Here is a 15,752-nt window from a genome sequence, read left to right as displayed (position 1 = left end):
TGTTTGTCCACACACACACACACACACACACACACACACACACACACGCTGGTGCCCACACCCTGGCATATACATACTTGGACTCACACTCTCACTACCACCGTCTCTGGCATCGATCATACAGTTTGGTGATTGCCTGAAAGCTTTAAGTGTGTTCCTGTCAGTTTCTATGTATTTGTAGGTTTATCATTCTTTTGACAGCCAGTCAGTTTAAGCCTGCGTGCCCAAGTCAAACACACTGACTCAACCCACTAGATGGTCCGGTGGGACAGTGTGTGTGTGTCTGTTATGTGTGCAACTAAAGTCACTCTAATGCTCTAATGGGTTTACATAAAGGTTCAATAGAAGCTCTGGGGGTCAACTGACCAAAAAGAGCAAAGTCGACCTCCATTTACACACCCCCCCCCCCACCCCACCCCACCCCACCCCACCACCACGCACAGCCACACAAGTAGAATCAATACCATCAGAGCATCTTGGCAAATGTGTCTGTGAATCAAGTCAACTTCAGAGTCGTTGTCGCTTTTTCAATAAGAGCATCTCTCTCCACATTTCTTTCTTCACCATTAACAGCCTGCAGCTATCAAGTGGCCTATATTAGCCCACACATTCAGACACAGTCTAAGAGAATTCTCACATGGTGTGGGCATAAAGATGATATGGAGGAGGCTTGCTGATTTTCACCCAATCACAGAAGATACACCGAGAACGCTTCAGCTGAGAATGTAGGTCAGCTGTTCTGTAGAATGCGGTCCAGTCCCGCAGCGGATCAATATGAACACACCCACTCACATCACAGGCTACCTGCCACTGATGAGTGACTGAGCCACAGAACACCGTCAAGCAGATGTCATCGCATCCACATCCACAATGAAACAACAGACCGCAAAATACAGACACTTAAGGCCAACACGCACTTCACGCGCGCGCGCAGTTATGCTGCATTCACATCCACTCTTCAGCGCTGTAATTAGATGTTCTCCTCAGATATGGATTCAGGCTGCAGAGTCTGCTGCTTGAAATCAGTTGGTCTACGAGCAGCAACAATAAAAGGCAGTGCTGATTCAACATATGGCTTTGCGCATTGAGGTCTGCCTATAAACGGCATGGCAAAGAGGCAGCTCCATCTATACGGGGATCAAAGCCCTTTCTTTACTAGGTGTCTGACTGATACATACCATCCCAGAACAGCCCCGGCGCAATCTATTCAGCACACTCAAACGTGCCACCACGCAGCTGTTGGACTTTTATCAATGAGACATGCTGCCGATTTTTACGCACAGGCTCCGCCGGAGCCTCTGCAGCACTTTTGCGACGACCGAGCACCGCCAGTTTGTGTCATTAACGAAGAAACACAACCGCACACGTGTGTGTCAATTAGCTTCTTATCCGGCATCCCCACTAGTCACATGCAGGTTCTATTCTCATTTATTACCTTGACAGAAAGTGCATTGTCCTCCCTGCGCGCTGCGGAGCCGGGAGCTGCAGCATTTTGCCGTGTAGCACGCGTCCGCTCATTCTACAACCGTCCAGCTTTCAAGCCGCTTTGTTCCCGTTAAACATATCCCGCTGCCAGAGCTCTGAGGCCAAAGAGAATCCACCCGGTGCTTTCCGCAGCTCTGATAACCAGGGAACCGCCTGTAAGAGTCAGCAGCGTTGACTGACTGACCCACTCCCGCAGTGCTTCCACTCACAGACACACACACTCCCCCTCATGGAGGGAGGGAGGCACGGAAGGCAGGCAACACACCCAATTCCTCCTCCTCCGGCCCGTTTCACTGATCGCGACCAGCTGCGCGTTTTCCAAAAAAAGCGCAGAGGTTTAAACACGCACTGAGCCGTGGGACAACCACGGAGCCATCAAATTCTCCGAAGCCACACGTCGAAGACGTTTCCACACTCTTCAAAACTCTAATCGGCGCACAATACACAAACCCCTGACTCCGGTCTAGCAGCAAGTCTCTGCTCCACTGAACTGAATTTGTTTTCGTCTTCTAACAGCAAATGTCGGTGGAAAAAGTCTTTACCTTCAGTACCGGTGACACAAAATAAAAATTTCCACTACACTGCACTGAGCTGCTGGACTCTAACAGTATTTACCAGATTTCTTTCCAGCTGAAAGCACATGGTCTTATGCTTTGGGGTATGATTTTGTAGGCTACTTCCAATGAAAACCCCAGAATTGTATTTTAAATCCTGATGCACTAATGTAGGATTGACTTAGTACCTCTTGGCAACCCACTTAGCTGTAACACATATTTTATTGATGCGTTATAGAACATCAGTTGCCTGGGGTATGTGTGTCTTCGACAGCAGAGTTTGGTTTGACAGCTCTTTGGCTTTCTTTATTTCTTCTTTTTTTTTTCTTTACATGATCAAAAAGACACTGGCTCTGGCTCTGAGGCCAAAGACTATGTTTCTATTGTAGCACTGTGTGTTTTTGCTATTGGAGACTTTCAGAGCAATAGACTTGTATTGTGTATCCACTCCCCTCACAACATCCAGTGGTGTTTAAACACTTTAAGTACTGAGTGGACCCCAGTGAATAGATCTGTCTGTCTGCTGTTCAATAAGTGAAAGAAGAGCAAAAGGAGAGAGACAGTCAGAGGAGGGGGAAATGAAGGCAATTAACAGTGTCATTTCAGTAAAATCAGGACACTGAAAATGTGTGAGAGGCAAAGAAAGAAAGGCGAGAGTCAGAAATAAAGAGGAAAATCCCAACACAGGGATAAAGAGAGAGCGGGAGAAAGCAAGAGCTCATTAACACCCTGTTTTTAAGTGCAGCAGGAACAACGACAGGATTCTTCAGGGCCCTGCTCGCCCGTCCCATGCAGGGCCAGGTGGGCACACAGCGCTGGTGTGTGTTGCAGAATGTGACTGGCACATTGGCATGCTGGACCGCAGGTGTGTGAAGCCGCTGCCATCGTCGTTGCCTAGCGTTACTAATATAGAGAAAGGAAAACAGTTGCTATGTGCGCACACACGCACACACACAAAAGCACAACACTACTCCCACATTCAGCATTAGCTTTTATTTATGTCAGCTCTCAGAAGGGTTACTTGGACAGCTCTCAGTGGCTGGCCAGCTTTTACTCCAACCACTGACTCATGTCCAGACATGCCCTCTGTCTCCCCCTGTTTATTTGCCTTTACTCATCAAAGACAGTCACTCTGTCTCTTTTTTCCTTTTTTTTTTTTCTTACTGCTACCCCCCTTTCACCCACCACCTAAGAGCACAGTGCTTGTTTTCAAGTTTTCAAGACCCTGTGTGTCTGTGTTGGTGCAGGAAAACCTGTGTAATTAGGTAGTGATGTAACTATGTAATGACAGTGTACAGACAGGGTCATCCATACGACCCTGGGAACTGGTCACTCCCCTCCTGATGAAAGAGACAACAGACCTGGGAAAACTCATCCCCCTTATCAGCGCAGGAACACACACGGACATGGTGTGTATCCATGAGCTGGGCTGTTGTATGTTTCCATGTGGAAACAGCAATGTAATGAATATAAACACACTTTTTAAATCCCTCACAGACTTTGATCATACTGAAAAACTAAGTTTTCTTATATTACACAGAGCTTTCTCTTTTACCTTGTTTCAGTTTCAGTTGTCTGCTTTCTCACTCCTACCTGGTTTTATGTTTCTCTTCCTGTCTGCACTCAAAAACACATCTATATGTAATTATTTCCTAGCCAGCTTTCTTTTAAATGCCGAGTGTCATTTTGAATATCTCTAGCATGCGTTTAATTTAACAGCACTGAGTTGTTCTCAGTGAACTTCTTACAATGAACTAAGAGGCCTAAAGCCCCTTTCAAGCATGACATACAGTAGACAACATAACTGGCTCCATCATCCCTTAAAAGTGACTTCCTGCTCTTATTTAGACACGGGGCACATTTACACCTACAGTGATGGAGAGGTCCATTGTATGGTCGTGATTTTTGGCATATGCACAAAATACTGGTTGTACTTGTGGCATTGTTGCCTCCACTGATGATTAACCATGTATTAGAATGTGTCGTTTCTCCCATTTTTACTAAGAGTGGTGATTTTTTGTGATATTTTGTGTGTTTATGCTGCATGTCTGACGTATAACGTTAAGTACAGCTGCCTGTTGCCACCCCATGCACGTAAGCTTACATGCTCAAAATGCACCGTACGGCAAATTGGCAAAAGATTTGTTGAGATTAAAGAAAGATGGAAGAGACACAGAGTGCAACTGTAAGCCTGTGCATGCCTCGCTACTAAGGTAATGCATGCAATACAGACTGGTACCGCGATGAAAGTGATGTAAAAAGTTTCGAGATCTGACCTAGCAAGACTGTTGTAGCAACTCTTCCTGGAAAGTAACCAGGATGCTCACTGGGACCTGACAGACAAGCTCAGACAGCGTTAGATGTGAAGTTTGAAATACAATCTCACCACGACGTCCATGAGCAGCGGTTTAAGAGCTTTTGATTTTTAAACTCTTTTATAAGTTTAACAATACAACAATACAACAATACACGAAGTTTGTTGACTGTGAGATATGTAAAAATGACTCTGAAATGTGATATTTGAACTGGTCTCTGAAACATTTAGTTTGTACTGAGACTGCGTGCTACTTTGTGTGGATGTAGCTTAAGAGTGGTGCAGTATTCCTGCAGTCTGCAGTGTTTTCCAACATGGTCATAGACTAAGTCCTATATACTATTTATATTTAGACATATTAGACAAATTAATAACCAATACTTTTTATACCAACCTGCAAAAAGTCTGTAAACTGGTTAGAACTCCATTATGATGCACTCACAGTTACCACAGAGTGCATTTCTTGTGCTTAACTTTTGGACCTTCCATGTCAAAGAACCTCATTAGGCACCTGCTTGGAGAGGATGCTATTCCTGACTTCAAAGATGCTTTCCCTCTTAAGAGACAAAAAAAAAGAAAAAAGAAAACGAGGTGGGGAAGAAAAAAAAATCCAAAAGAATTCAAACGCAGCTCGAAACATTTGTGCAGCCAGTTTAGCCCGAGTCTGCTAATGAGGGTATGTTCAGTACCAGGAGAAGTGGTGCGTGCTTGAAAAGAGATTAAGACACAGTGTAATGAAGTGAACAGGAAGGGAAAATGATGGCAGGAGGGCAAAAAGAAAAGTGTGTGACTAACGTGGAAACAGCCCCAGAGAATAACACGGTAGGAGTCAATGGGAGGGAAGCAAGGCTAATTCTTATGCGCATTACCAACCCCCGTCACACCCTGCTGTTACACTTCCACGACTGGGCTTTACTGCATATATTGCAAGTATGCGTGAGAGTGAGACTGCACTTGTAGCGCAGGTCTGAGACCGAAAAGCTCTCAATAAGCTTAACCGTGCATTTTCATTTACCCCCAATAGATGAACCCAGCGTGCTCTTTACAGGCTCTGTGGATGTGAAGGGAGGACATGAATGAGTTAGATAAAGGTTAGCAAGAGGGTGTGTGTGTGTGTGTGTGTGTGTGGATGGAGGGGATCGGGGGGGTTACTGTGGGAACCAATCTTCTCAGGAATGAACCTGACAATTTCCTCAAACATTTTTTATTTTAAATAACAGAAACCACTCATTTGGAAGTTACGAAAGGGGAACAACATTTCACAACAAGCTGTTTAAAGTTTCCGATGTCTCATGTTTATTACTGCCATTCCAGATTTAATGAAAGTGAATGGATTTTTTTCCATATGCTGCTTACAGCATTAAAAAAAACCAACAAGTTTCAAGCAAAAACAAAATTCTGCTGTTATTTCTGTTTCCATAAACAGTATCCTTGTCACTTCCTTCTTACTGTGATGTTCCACAGAATATACCACCAACAGCTGAGGGCAAAATGGAAACAGCAGCAGGAACAACAGAAAGTCTACAGGACCAGCTATACTAACTATAAGCTTAACTGGCAAGACTCTGCATAGCAGACAAAAGTGGCCGACCAGCTGCTGTTGATCCTAAAAATCAGTTTACATGTTCCTGCTGAACTCATCACAAGACTTCAGAAAAAGAAAAGACACAAGAAACATCTGCTAGTTATTATTGTGATAATACAAAGAGAAATGATTCTGAATAATTACTGCTGGTCACTTAACACGACATTTCAATGCAGTGAGCACCATCGTCTCCAATGTGTTGGGGTTGAGCAATATGTTTTCTATTAAAATTGTTGCCAAAAAGTCCGATATATTGGCGGGTTAAGTGGTTTAAAGTCGGCTGCTGTTGTTTTAGTATCATGTTCACTGTTTTCAGGTCACTTGCCTCTTTTCATCTCTTCTGTAGGCCGAGTGTGACTACGTCATAAGAAAAAAAGTGAATTTCAAACACCTCCAGGAAGAGTGGCGTTCATCTCTTTCCTTAAAGGAAATGGAGTGGAGTTGGTCAATGGGTGAAGCCGTGACACTTTGACCTCTGTAAGTTAAGAAGCCGAATGACTCGCGCACAAACTGTTCTCGTCATTCGCTTATACTGTTGTCATGGTAATGCATCCCTCTGAACTATGCGGGGGTCCTGCACACTCACACAGACCCCCTTATCCTTGCAGTCTGCTGACCAAGTCCTTCACTCCTCTTTTGCTTTTCTGAACCCTGCCATAAGAGGAAGCCAAGGATTAGGAGGGACTTTGCCATCGCATCTCCATAGGGGTTTACCAAGCCTCAGCGTGGGGGGGTGGGGGGTCCAGGCAACAGTAGCTCCGACAGTGGTTTTTGGAGTTTGCTTGGGTGGAGGGTCGAAAAAGGGAAGTTTCACAGCATGGCTGAAAAGTATCTAGATGCACCTTGTTTTTTCTTTGAGTCACTGACTTTCCCAAAGTTTTTTTCTCTCAGGGAGAACGTGAGAATAATCTGTCTGGGCGATGTAAGAGTAGCTCCCAAGATCCGATCCAGAACATGTGCTTGTTGCTCAACAGTATGTTTCACAATAATGAAATGGCAAGTAGCCAAACTAAACATATCCATAGAGACCAGCAGGAGTCCAGCCTAGCTGAACATTAACACCAGCATATGTGTGTAATTGTACGTGGATATGAGTAAATGTGTGAGAACAGAAAAGGAGAAAGTGGTGAGAAAAAAGGGTCAAAGCAAATACTTTGAGTACCAGTTAAACTGAACTGAGAGAAATGTTCATTCATTCAGTTTGTGCTTTGTTTGTTTAGTCTTAAAGGAAACAATGTCGCATAATGCAGGGCAATAAAAAGGTTAATGATAAAACCGTGAGGCTCACACAGCCTCAGCAAACACACAAGAGTACAACATGAGTTAAGGGCATTGTTTGCATCGAAATAGGAGGAGTCAGGGGGGTTTCTAGGCCTGCAAATCCCTCATGAAGCCCCATATGTTACTCTCCGCTAATTCTTTTAATGTGTTTGCGGGTTGGTGTCTGTCTCTTTCTATGTGTGCATATGATTAGATGTGTGGGTGGATGCTTATCTGTCCCATATTAACAGACAAACAGATTAATGTCATTATTGTTTGTCAGCAACCTCCCGCTGTTAGAGCTGGAGGTGGTTACATCACCCCTTAGAAAAATAGTCCGGCAGATGCACAATGCAGCTAAATGCAAATTCAGCTAGATGTGAGTTAAATCGAATTATCCTGTACAGTAAAGTGCGGCTGTTGTGGTTAGAAATCTCCATACGACTCTGTTGATCTATCCTAAAGCAAAATGGCTGCGATTAATTAATAGACGGTGTTTTTGGCCGTCTCTGTGTGTGTTCTCCGTGGGAGTTCTCGCTAGTGTTTGGCCGCACGTGCTGGAACAAAAGAAAGTCCCCTCCATAATGACAGAAAAAGTAATTGATTACACGCCACGCTGAGCAAACAGAGCCAAAGGAGCATGGCACAGAGGCAGAGAGGCCGAGAGAGAGAAGTAGGTGGTGTAAGACAGCGCGCCCCGCCAACCTCCTCAGACACACCTCAATCTGCCTCTCATCAACTTTTCATGTGAATCTGCCTCCGACACACAACACCATACTAAAGTATAGGTGCACAAATACACACATCTGTGCCCTGTAACGTTCTCATACTGTATGAGATACACATCTTATTGGTGTTATGGACAGATATGGGCAAATAGAAGACAGCATTTACTGATCTGCAGGCGATATTTGTCAATTCTGTGACGACTAAATGTTCATAAAATATGCAAACAGGCTTAGATTTCTTTGTTTCTCTGAAAAAAAACAAAAACAGTCTGATCTTTTCTTTTACAAAACAGACTGAAACATTCACTGTTGGCATCAGCTGTCGGTCAAAATGTCCGTCAGCATCAGCCTAAATATGTTGCATCCCCAGTTCCTAATTCCTTAGCCAATAATTTATGTAAACTATGAAAAGCAAACAGGCAGCAAAAATCGTGGGAGACACTGCCAACATTTCCAACAAGCATCAAGTCGACATTCAGAATTTCTTGACACTTTCACTATCGACTCACGGCTGTTCAGCTTAAAGTCCTTCAGTCTTAAGTTTTCACACATACTTCAGCACAATTAACAGAATATCAACAAGTAATTAAAATATTATATTTATGCAAACGTGACTTAACTTCACTGCGATAAACACTACAACTGCATCATCTTTAAAACTCAAGAGAAGGCCTCAAAACTTGCCTTAAAAGCCATTCAGGTCTCTTTTCTTTAGATTCTTCTGACCATACATGCGTCTCACCTTTAACATCCTAACACGGGAGAGATGTGAACACAACTGTGCTCATGCTCAGAAGGGAAAAACCCCTCAAAAAACCATTGAATTTAATGTGTTTTCTCCACGTTTCTCCCACTATATTTCATTTTAATCACAGCTGAAGTTATAACAACATTTAGAGTGCTGTGCTGATTTTGGGAGGGGTTTGTAATTGGACCTCAGTGTGAGTCACAGTGTAAAAGTTCGGGGTCTCAGCAATAAGGAAGACCTACATGGCTGAGAGTGAATTAGTAACCAGGTCAAAACCAGATGCAAGAAAAAGAATTCATGAATCAAAAGGTTCAGGATGTGTCTATCTTCATGCTAATACATGTATATGTGACACGTACGTTTTTGGCCAGTAGATGGAGTTGGTGACCAACAAATTTAAGCTGCAATAACATTCATACCCACTCAAAGTACACATGTAGAGGAGTTTGGAGTACATCCCAGTAACACAGGAGATAAGGATCAGAGGCAATGATAAGGTCTATTGAATTACACTAAATTAATAATGCTTTAGATTTAACTTTACCTCTAAAGTGTCTGTGAGGCCAAACATTTAGTCGCCGTCACAAGGCTAAAGTAACCAGTGATGATCTCAAAGCCTATTCCAGGCCTCGCTGGTTTTCAAAACACATTACTTCTCTATTAAAACATTCCTGTTTGTGTTTCACTTCTCTGTAGCTGAAGTGACAGAGAAGCCAGCTCACTGCTGTTGCTTTAGAACGCACGTGGCACTAAATCAAAGCACTCAGACAGAAATGCTTCAGGGAGCTTAGAGTGCGTGCGTGCGTGTGCGTGCGTGCGTGTGCGCGCGTGCGTGCGTGCGTGTGTGTGTGTGCGTGTGCGTGCATGTCTGTCCTGCTCCACGATGTTTTCATAATTCAGACATTTAGTGCACTGAGCCAGCCTGTCTCGCGGTGTAACCATGGAGACTATGCGTTTACTAATGGGAGGTCGCTTCCACCCAGAAGCTAAAGTGTCTGCACCCAGCAGGGTGGAAAACAGCGCACACTCAACCAGTTGTTAACACGTGAATTTGCGCATGTAGGCCAATTATCACCACAATTAACGCTGTCCATCACAACAATGTGATGCTCAGACACAGGCGCGCTCATTACAGTCACACTGGTCATGCACGTATAGTCACATGCACACACAAACTAGAACTAGTCTGAGCACAATATCTTAGCTCCAGCTCAAATATTTTCAAATACTTAGTACAGAATCGACCCCATTGCTCTTTGTGGTGTTGGTGCCTCTCTGCACACCGGACTGTTTGCACTGTGATGAATATGTAATGATATTTTTTTATGCCTTTAAATGGCAACTTACCTTTGAATATAAAATCTATGAGAGCAGAAAACAAAAAGCTGTTTTTCCTTTAATTTAAAAATGGCACAAACTCTCAAGTTTATATTATTGTCCAACTGTATTTTTACTTAAATGAATTAAAGTAAAAATCAAATAATGAATGCTTCCCGTGGCTGTATATATGCAAACATGCTATTGATCTGCATTTTCGTTTATATTTGTGCAGGTTACACAAAGTAAATCACTGCAACAATTGAACAAATCTGAATGACGCGTACATGAGTGGGAGTCCAGGGGAAATACTGGGAGGGGGACTTGGCTCCAGATGTAAGTAGAGGCCCAGGCTTGAAAAGCACAGGAAACAGATAACTGAGTGACGGGATCATGACTCAGCGTGTGTGCGTGAGTACATGGGGTCTGTGCTCAGCCACGTATAGTCACGGTAAACTTAGTATGTGCATGTGACTCATGTGAGCCATGATGAGTCCAGCGGTGAGTCACATGGTCATCTGTACATGTTTAAGGACAAAAATGAGAATGTTGTGAAAGAATTTTCTTTGCTTCTGTTTCACTTTCATTTTAAAGAACAAAGAGATGAGAAATACAAAATCCAAACAATGCATAATGCATAAGGGGAAATCCTGTGTATTATATACAGGAGGAGATATGTAGTGCGACCTCTGTATGACAGGGTGGTGTCTGCATGTATAATGGATAAGTATGTGTAATAACTTATGGGCTAAGAGGGAGAAATGGAGCACTGGGGCTCTCAAAGCTCAAAGGGTGGAGGGACCAGCACAGAACAAGACAATTCTGCCCTCTAGTGGTAAAATATATATATTAGGTGTGTAGTTTAAAACCGCAGCAAGCAAACACCTGTGTATTACACAGGTTACAGTATAACGGAGCATTAGGCACGACCAGACAAGACTTCTTGGGTCATGTAAAAGTTATTTGAAAAAAAAGAAGATAAAGATGAACATTTCAGGGCTTCATCCCCTCTGTAGGACTCGGTAATACCACTGGGTGTTTATTTACGCAGTTATAGAAGCACATTTAAACATGGTCACCAGAACACGTACAGAATCGCACACAGAAAAACTGCTGAAACGTTTTGATAACTTTTGTTTTAAGAAGCTTTTTTCTTTAAGTTTGACTCTTACCAACATCCATCGGATTCCAATTCAGGACAATACAAATTAACCAACCGTAAAAAATAAAATAAAGCTTAGTTAATCTCCAGAACCGAAATCTCACAAATCTTAACCTACATTTGGACAATAAGTTAGAGCCTATGTGTCAGCACTACCTTTACCCCCTTGCTAGAAACCAGTGTTTAGCCCAGCTTTAAAGTTTAGAGGATCAACCCTGAATCATTACTATTGTATTTCTGTCTTTCACAGTTCTATGTTAAACAGAAGGCACAAACAAAAAGGCTGTTTTTCCCTTTATGTTTGCCTCAGTATGAGTTTGTGAGCCTACTCTGTCACCGCTGTCACCTCTGTTTCTCAATCTTTTTCCTTTAGTCTGCCAACTATTGTTGCTCCTCTTTTAGCCTCCTAACACAAAACACAACATAAACCTGTACAACCACTAATCAGCCATGACCAGATCCCCAGTAACGCAATAAAGGGATGTGAACTGTGTCGCAACTGATTTCCTGGTGACTGGCGGTGCATTTTTGCAGTTACTATGGAGATGTCAAAGTGTGGCCAGGACAAGCTCTTTTTAAAAAAAAAAGGTTTAGTTGGACAAGCTCTGCAGGTTACACCCACACTGCCAGACTCACAGTTTATAAGATAATGTGTTTTTGTTCACGGTGCTTAGAGCTGGCCAGTGAAATGCGACGCCGCGTCTACAGTTGAGTTAAAACTGTTGTGTCATATCTGCTCATAGTGGGGCAAGAGCTGCAAGTTGTCCAAAACTAACCGAGAAAGTCCAGAGAACACAGCTTAGGTCATTCTTTAGCAAATCCTCGAAACTTGATTTCTTCTGTTGGTGAATTGTTGGGCGTCTTGTAATTCTGCACGACTGGTAATGGCGTCACCAGGTAACGATCGCCAGGATGGTCACTCCTATGACCCGTCCATCTAATTCGAAGAACTACTCGAGTTCATGGAGGAACAACACGCAATCTTGTCAGTAATTATATCAGCGCAAAAATCCGAAAGCACTCTCATTAACCTCGATCTGACTGGGATTATTTCACTCTGGTCTAATTGTCTGGCTGATAACAAACGAACATAGCGACCCTCCTCTTATAAACTGCTCAGTATTTGCTGCCACAGAAACACGGGGAACAGCCAGCTGTGGTCTCTAAGGGGTTTTGTCTCACATCATAAATACTCTTTTTTTGTCGAGCTCTATTAGAAAAGAGAAACAAAGTTTCGACTGCGTGGACCTCCCCGGGTTAAAGCTGCTACACGACACAACAAACATGCTGATGAACAGTTCTGGAGCTCATGTTTTGTTCTATGATGTGACCTCACCACAAAATTTAATCATTTCTTCCAAGAAATCCATGGCTACTTCAAAACAAAAACTATTCTGGCCATGACGAGCTCTGGCTGCGCTCTCATTGGCTAGGCAGGTTTAGTGACCAGTTTTCCAAAGACATTTGCATTCCAGCTTTGCCAGCAGGTTCTGGTGAGCCAGCGTCGTTAAGGGTCCTGCACATGGAAACCTGCTGGTGAAGCCAGTGGGCCTGCAGCTGAATGACAGGATGATCTCTGTGAGGGGCTCCATAATGCTGACATCATTTTCGGACTTTGCCTCAGGGCTGCTTTCTGACTATAGCAGAGCCAACTGCACGAGGGGGGCTACAGCTGACAATGTCATGGCAGGCATTATGAAAGAGGGCTTGTGATTCATTGCAGATGGGCTCATCAAGACTTTGTTGTGCTGGCAAACCACTAACTCCACTTCTGTCTGTGGCTCTAGGATTGTAACAACTGGCAGGTGGCAGGATTCACCTCACAAGAAATGGTAAGACCATTAATGTGGCCTGTTTTCTTAGTTAGCTTTCCATGTGCTGTCCACATAAAAGAATAACTTACCCATTGCCCAGATCATCAATATCATCATCTTCGTCATCATCTTCATTTGGGCTCTTCCCGCCGAGGTCACTGTCACTGAGGTAATCTCCCTTCAGGAGGGTCGGGTTGGAGTCGTCCAGGGATTCGATAAGGTGGATACGAGATGCGTGGCTGATCCTGAGGGGCACTTCTGAGTGGGCGTTACCCGTGGACGGAGCATCACCAGCTTGGAGACGAGGGCTAGCTTGACCCTGACGCCATGACAGCGGAGAGGAACGATTTGACAGACTGGAAACTGAGAAGGCAGCGGCTTCATCGCTGTCGTAGCACATAGTCCCCTCTGCACAGCTGTGGAAAGACAAACAAAAAGACAGTTTTTAGGTGATGAAAATAATTATTCACAGCTACATTTTTAACAGACAGGAAATGAATATCTGCGTTTCATTTCCTCTTCGATTTCAATCAATCTCTCCCCACCCTGTATCCTCCTCTCTCAGTGGAACATCACGATTTAAAAAGCATGCACGAGCTGAGATGTGCATGTTTGCATATATGTACACATGCAAGCTACATGTGAGGTGCATGTGTTTTCACATTCCTTTGTGTTGCTCTATGCTCCACGTAAATACGTGCCTACTTTATGCAGGCATATATTTGTATAAATGTGTACAAAGTGCATAAATGTCCTGTTCCAAGCCAGCGCAGCACATCGACGCTTAGTGTCTGCACTGACAGTGATGAGAATTAGCATATTAAAAGTTGCTAGCGCTCAAACTGTGTGGCAGCACATGCATTTGCTTGCTACATTAAAATTAATCCTCTCTGCATGATACAGAACAAAGCGGAACCAGCCAATAATAAAGACAGTTTTAAAAGTGCTAATGTTAAACAGGCAGAAAGGAAGTGGAGCCGTGCCCACTCAGATTTTCACAGGCTTTCTGTTTATGTTTATTCAGTATATCAAGTAAAATATGTGTAAAGAAAACAATTTGCTTGCTCACTAATCCGCTTGTTGTATTCATATAAATGTTCCCTCCTAAGTACCCTTTATTCACCGGATATGCGACATCACGCTCACACGTGAATCTTCCATTTTTGGCACAACAGGGAGAGATTCAACGTTATTACCGTGAAATAAAAATATGAATGGCAAAGGAAATGTATTCCAGCAGGGAAGCATCTGCTGATTTACTTTACATGAAGGGAGACTCCCACTGAGGGACACAGATAGGACACATAGCAGGAGACTCATGGACAGGCGGACGGAAGCTCTCAAGGACAAAGTGTGGGGATATGGCGAACTCAACTAGAACCCAGCCCAGGAAACAGAGGAAGCACCGGTGCAATTAATCAGCGCATCATTGCTCGTCTTCTTGTGTGTGTAGATGTGAGTCGTGAGTGTGCATTGGAAGGGTTTGCTTTGAAGCCAGCTTTGAGCTAATCCTGCTTCTCTCCCATTTCAACCAACTCAAAGAGAGCAAAGAGGAGGTGGGAAATTACACACTAACTTACTCACAATACCGATCTTGATCTCAGAGCCTTCATGCAACCAGCTCACCCCAAAACACACAACAACCCGCCCATCCTACCTGTTACTATTTTTTACTCTGACCTGCTATTTTTCTTTTCCTTTGCTTTGGAAACCGGTTTGTCTGCATGCAGTTTGTTCCAAATTAATACTTTTCTCAGTAATCAAAAATGATGTTGTTACTTCACCTGCACAATGAGCCTTTTCCCGGCATCTGTGCTACTATCAGTTATTTTCAGTTCATGTGAAGAGAGGAGAAACAACCCTGACACTGCTGACCTGTGGCTGAGCTGCACGCCTCTCAGGCTGGTCATGGTTTCCTCCAGGTTCTGTCGAAGGTCCAGAACATTCTGCACCGTCCTTTTCCTCTGGGACTCTGGGTCTGCAGGGGGTACACACACGTGAGTGATCTTAACCACAAAAAATTGTCATGCTGCAACTTAAAAATGTCCATGTGCGTTTGAACAGGAGCTTAATGAATACAGATGCACAATAAAATATTAATTGAAACCCAATCAGTGAAGTTTTTCTATATTAGAAATGCTTGCAGTAGACTGCATAGGCTAATAATCATTCAATGTTCAATTCATCCACCCAGTGGCAATATCTAGGATTGCATGCAATAATGAAAACAAAGCCAGAAAAAACTCTACAACTATGGACTTAAATGGTGAAACTAGAAGGACTCCCAGATAAGAGAATGCAGAGTAAGCAGGTTTATTTTTCCCCAGATGGTAGTGGAGCAAAATAAATTAAATATGATGCAGACAGACGAAACAACAGGAGGCCTTTAAACCCACACAGCTCTAACACAGTGCCCTGGTGTTTGCTTATTTCATAGTGCCTCCTTGCCCTCTACTTTGTCACTGCCAGAATAAATCAAAAGCCTTTTACACTTCAACCCATCAAGGGACATACTGACATTTGTCTCACCCCTTCCTAATATGCTATAATCTACTGAGATTACGCCACGTGGCGTCATGCTGAGTGGTGTAGCTACACTGCTGTTTCACACATGTGTACATGTACCGTATGTGTTTATGTGTGAGTGTGATTGCAGATAAAACTGGATGAAAATTCTTAATAAATCAATGCAGATATCCAGTATTTATGCTTAGGAATTTACTACTAATTAATTTAACCTAATTTTACTCAAATGTGTCAAACTGCTTCCACTTTTACTCCATGT

General features: G+C 43.3%; 1 protein-coding gene across 7 annotated transcripts in view; it reads right to left on the bottom strand.

Moving 5' to 3' along the window:
• The window catches only part of nav1a (neuron navigator 1a), an 84,923-nt gene that overhangs the window by 38,064 nt on the left and 31,107 nt on the right, over positions 1–15,752 (bottom strand). For all 7 annotated transcript variants that reach the window (XM_085260796.1, XM_085260798.1, XM_085260799.1 and 4 more), the window contains 2 exons: positions 14,843–14,945; positions 13,057–13,383 (listed from right to left, as the gene is read on the bottom strand). In XM_085260796.1, coding sequence (XP_085116922.1) covers positions 13,057–13,383; positions 14,843–14,945 — 430 coding nt within the window. The remainder of the gene's footprint in view (positions 1–13,056; positions 13,384–14,842; positions 14,946–15,752) is intronic.

Source organism: Mchenga conophoros, linkage group LG20, assembly GCF_057382185.1.
Source record: "Mchenga conophoros isolate Kocher_MC1m ecotype Shallow Benthic linkage group LG20, M_conophoros_male_GT1.1, whole genome shotgun sequence".
NCBI classification, from domain to species: domain Eukaryota; kingdom Metazoa; phylum Chordata; class Actinopteri; order Cichliformes; family Cichlidae; genus Mchenga; species Mchenga conophoros.
Note: the sequence above shows the minus strand (reverse complement) of the source record. Positions and strands in the feature narration are given on the sequence as shown.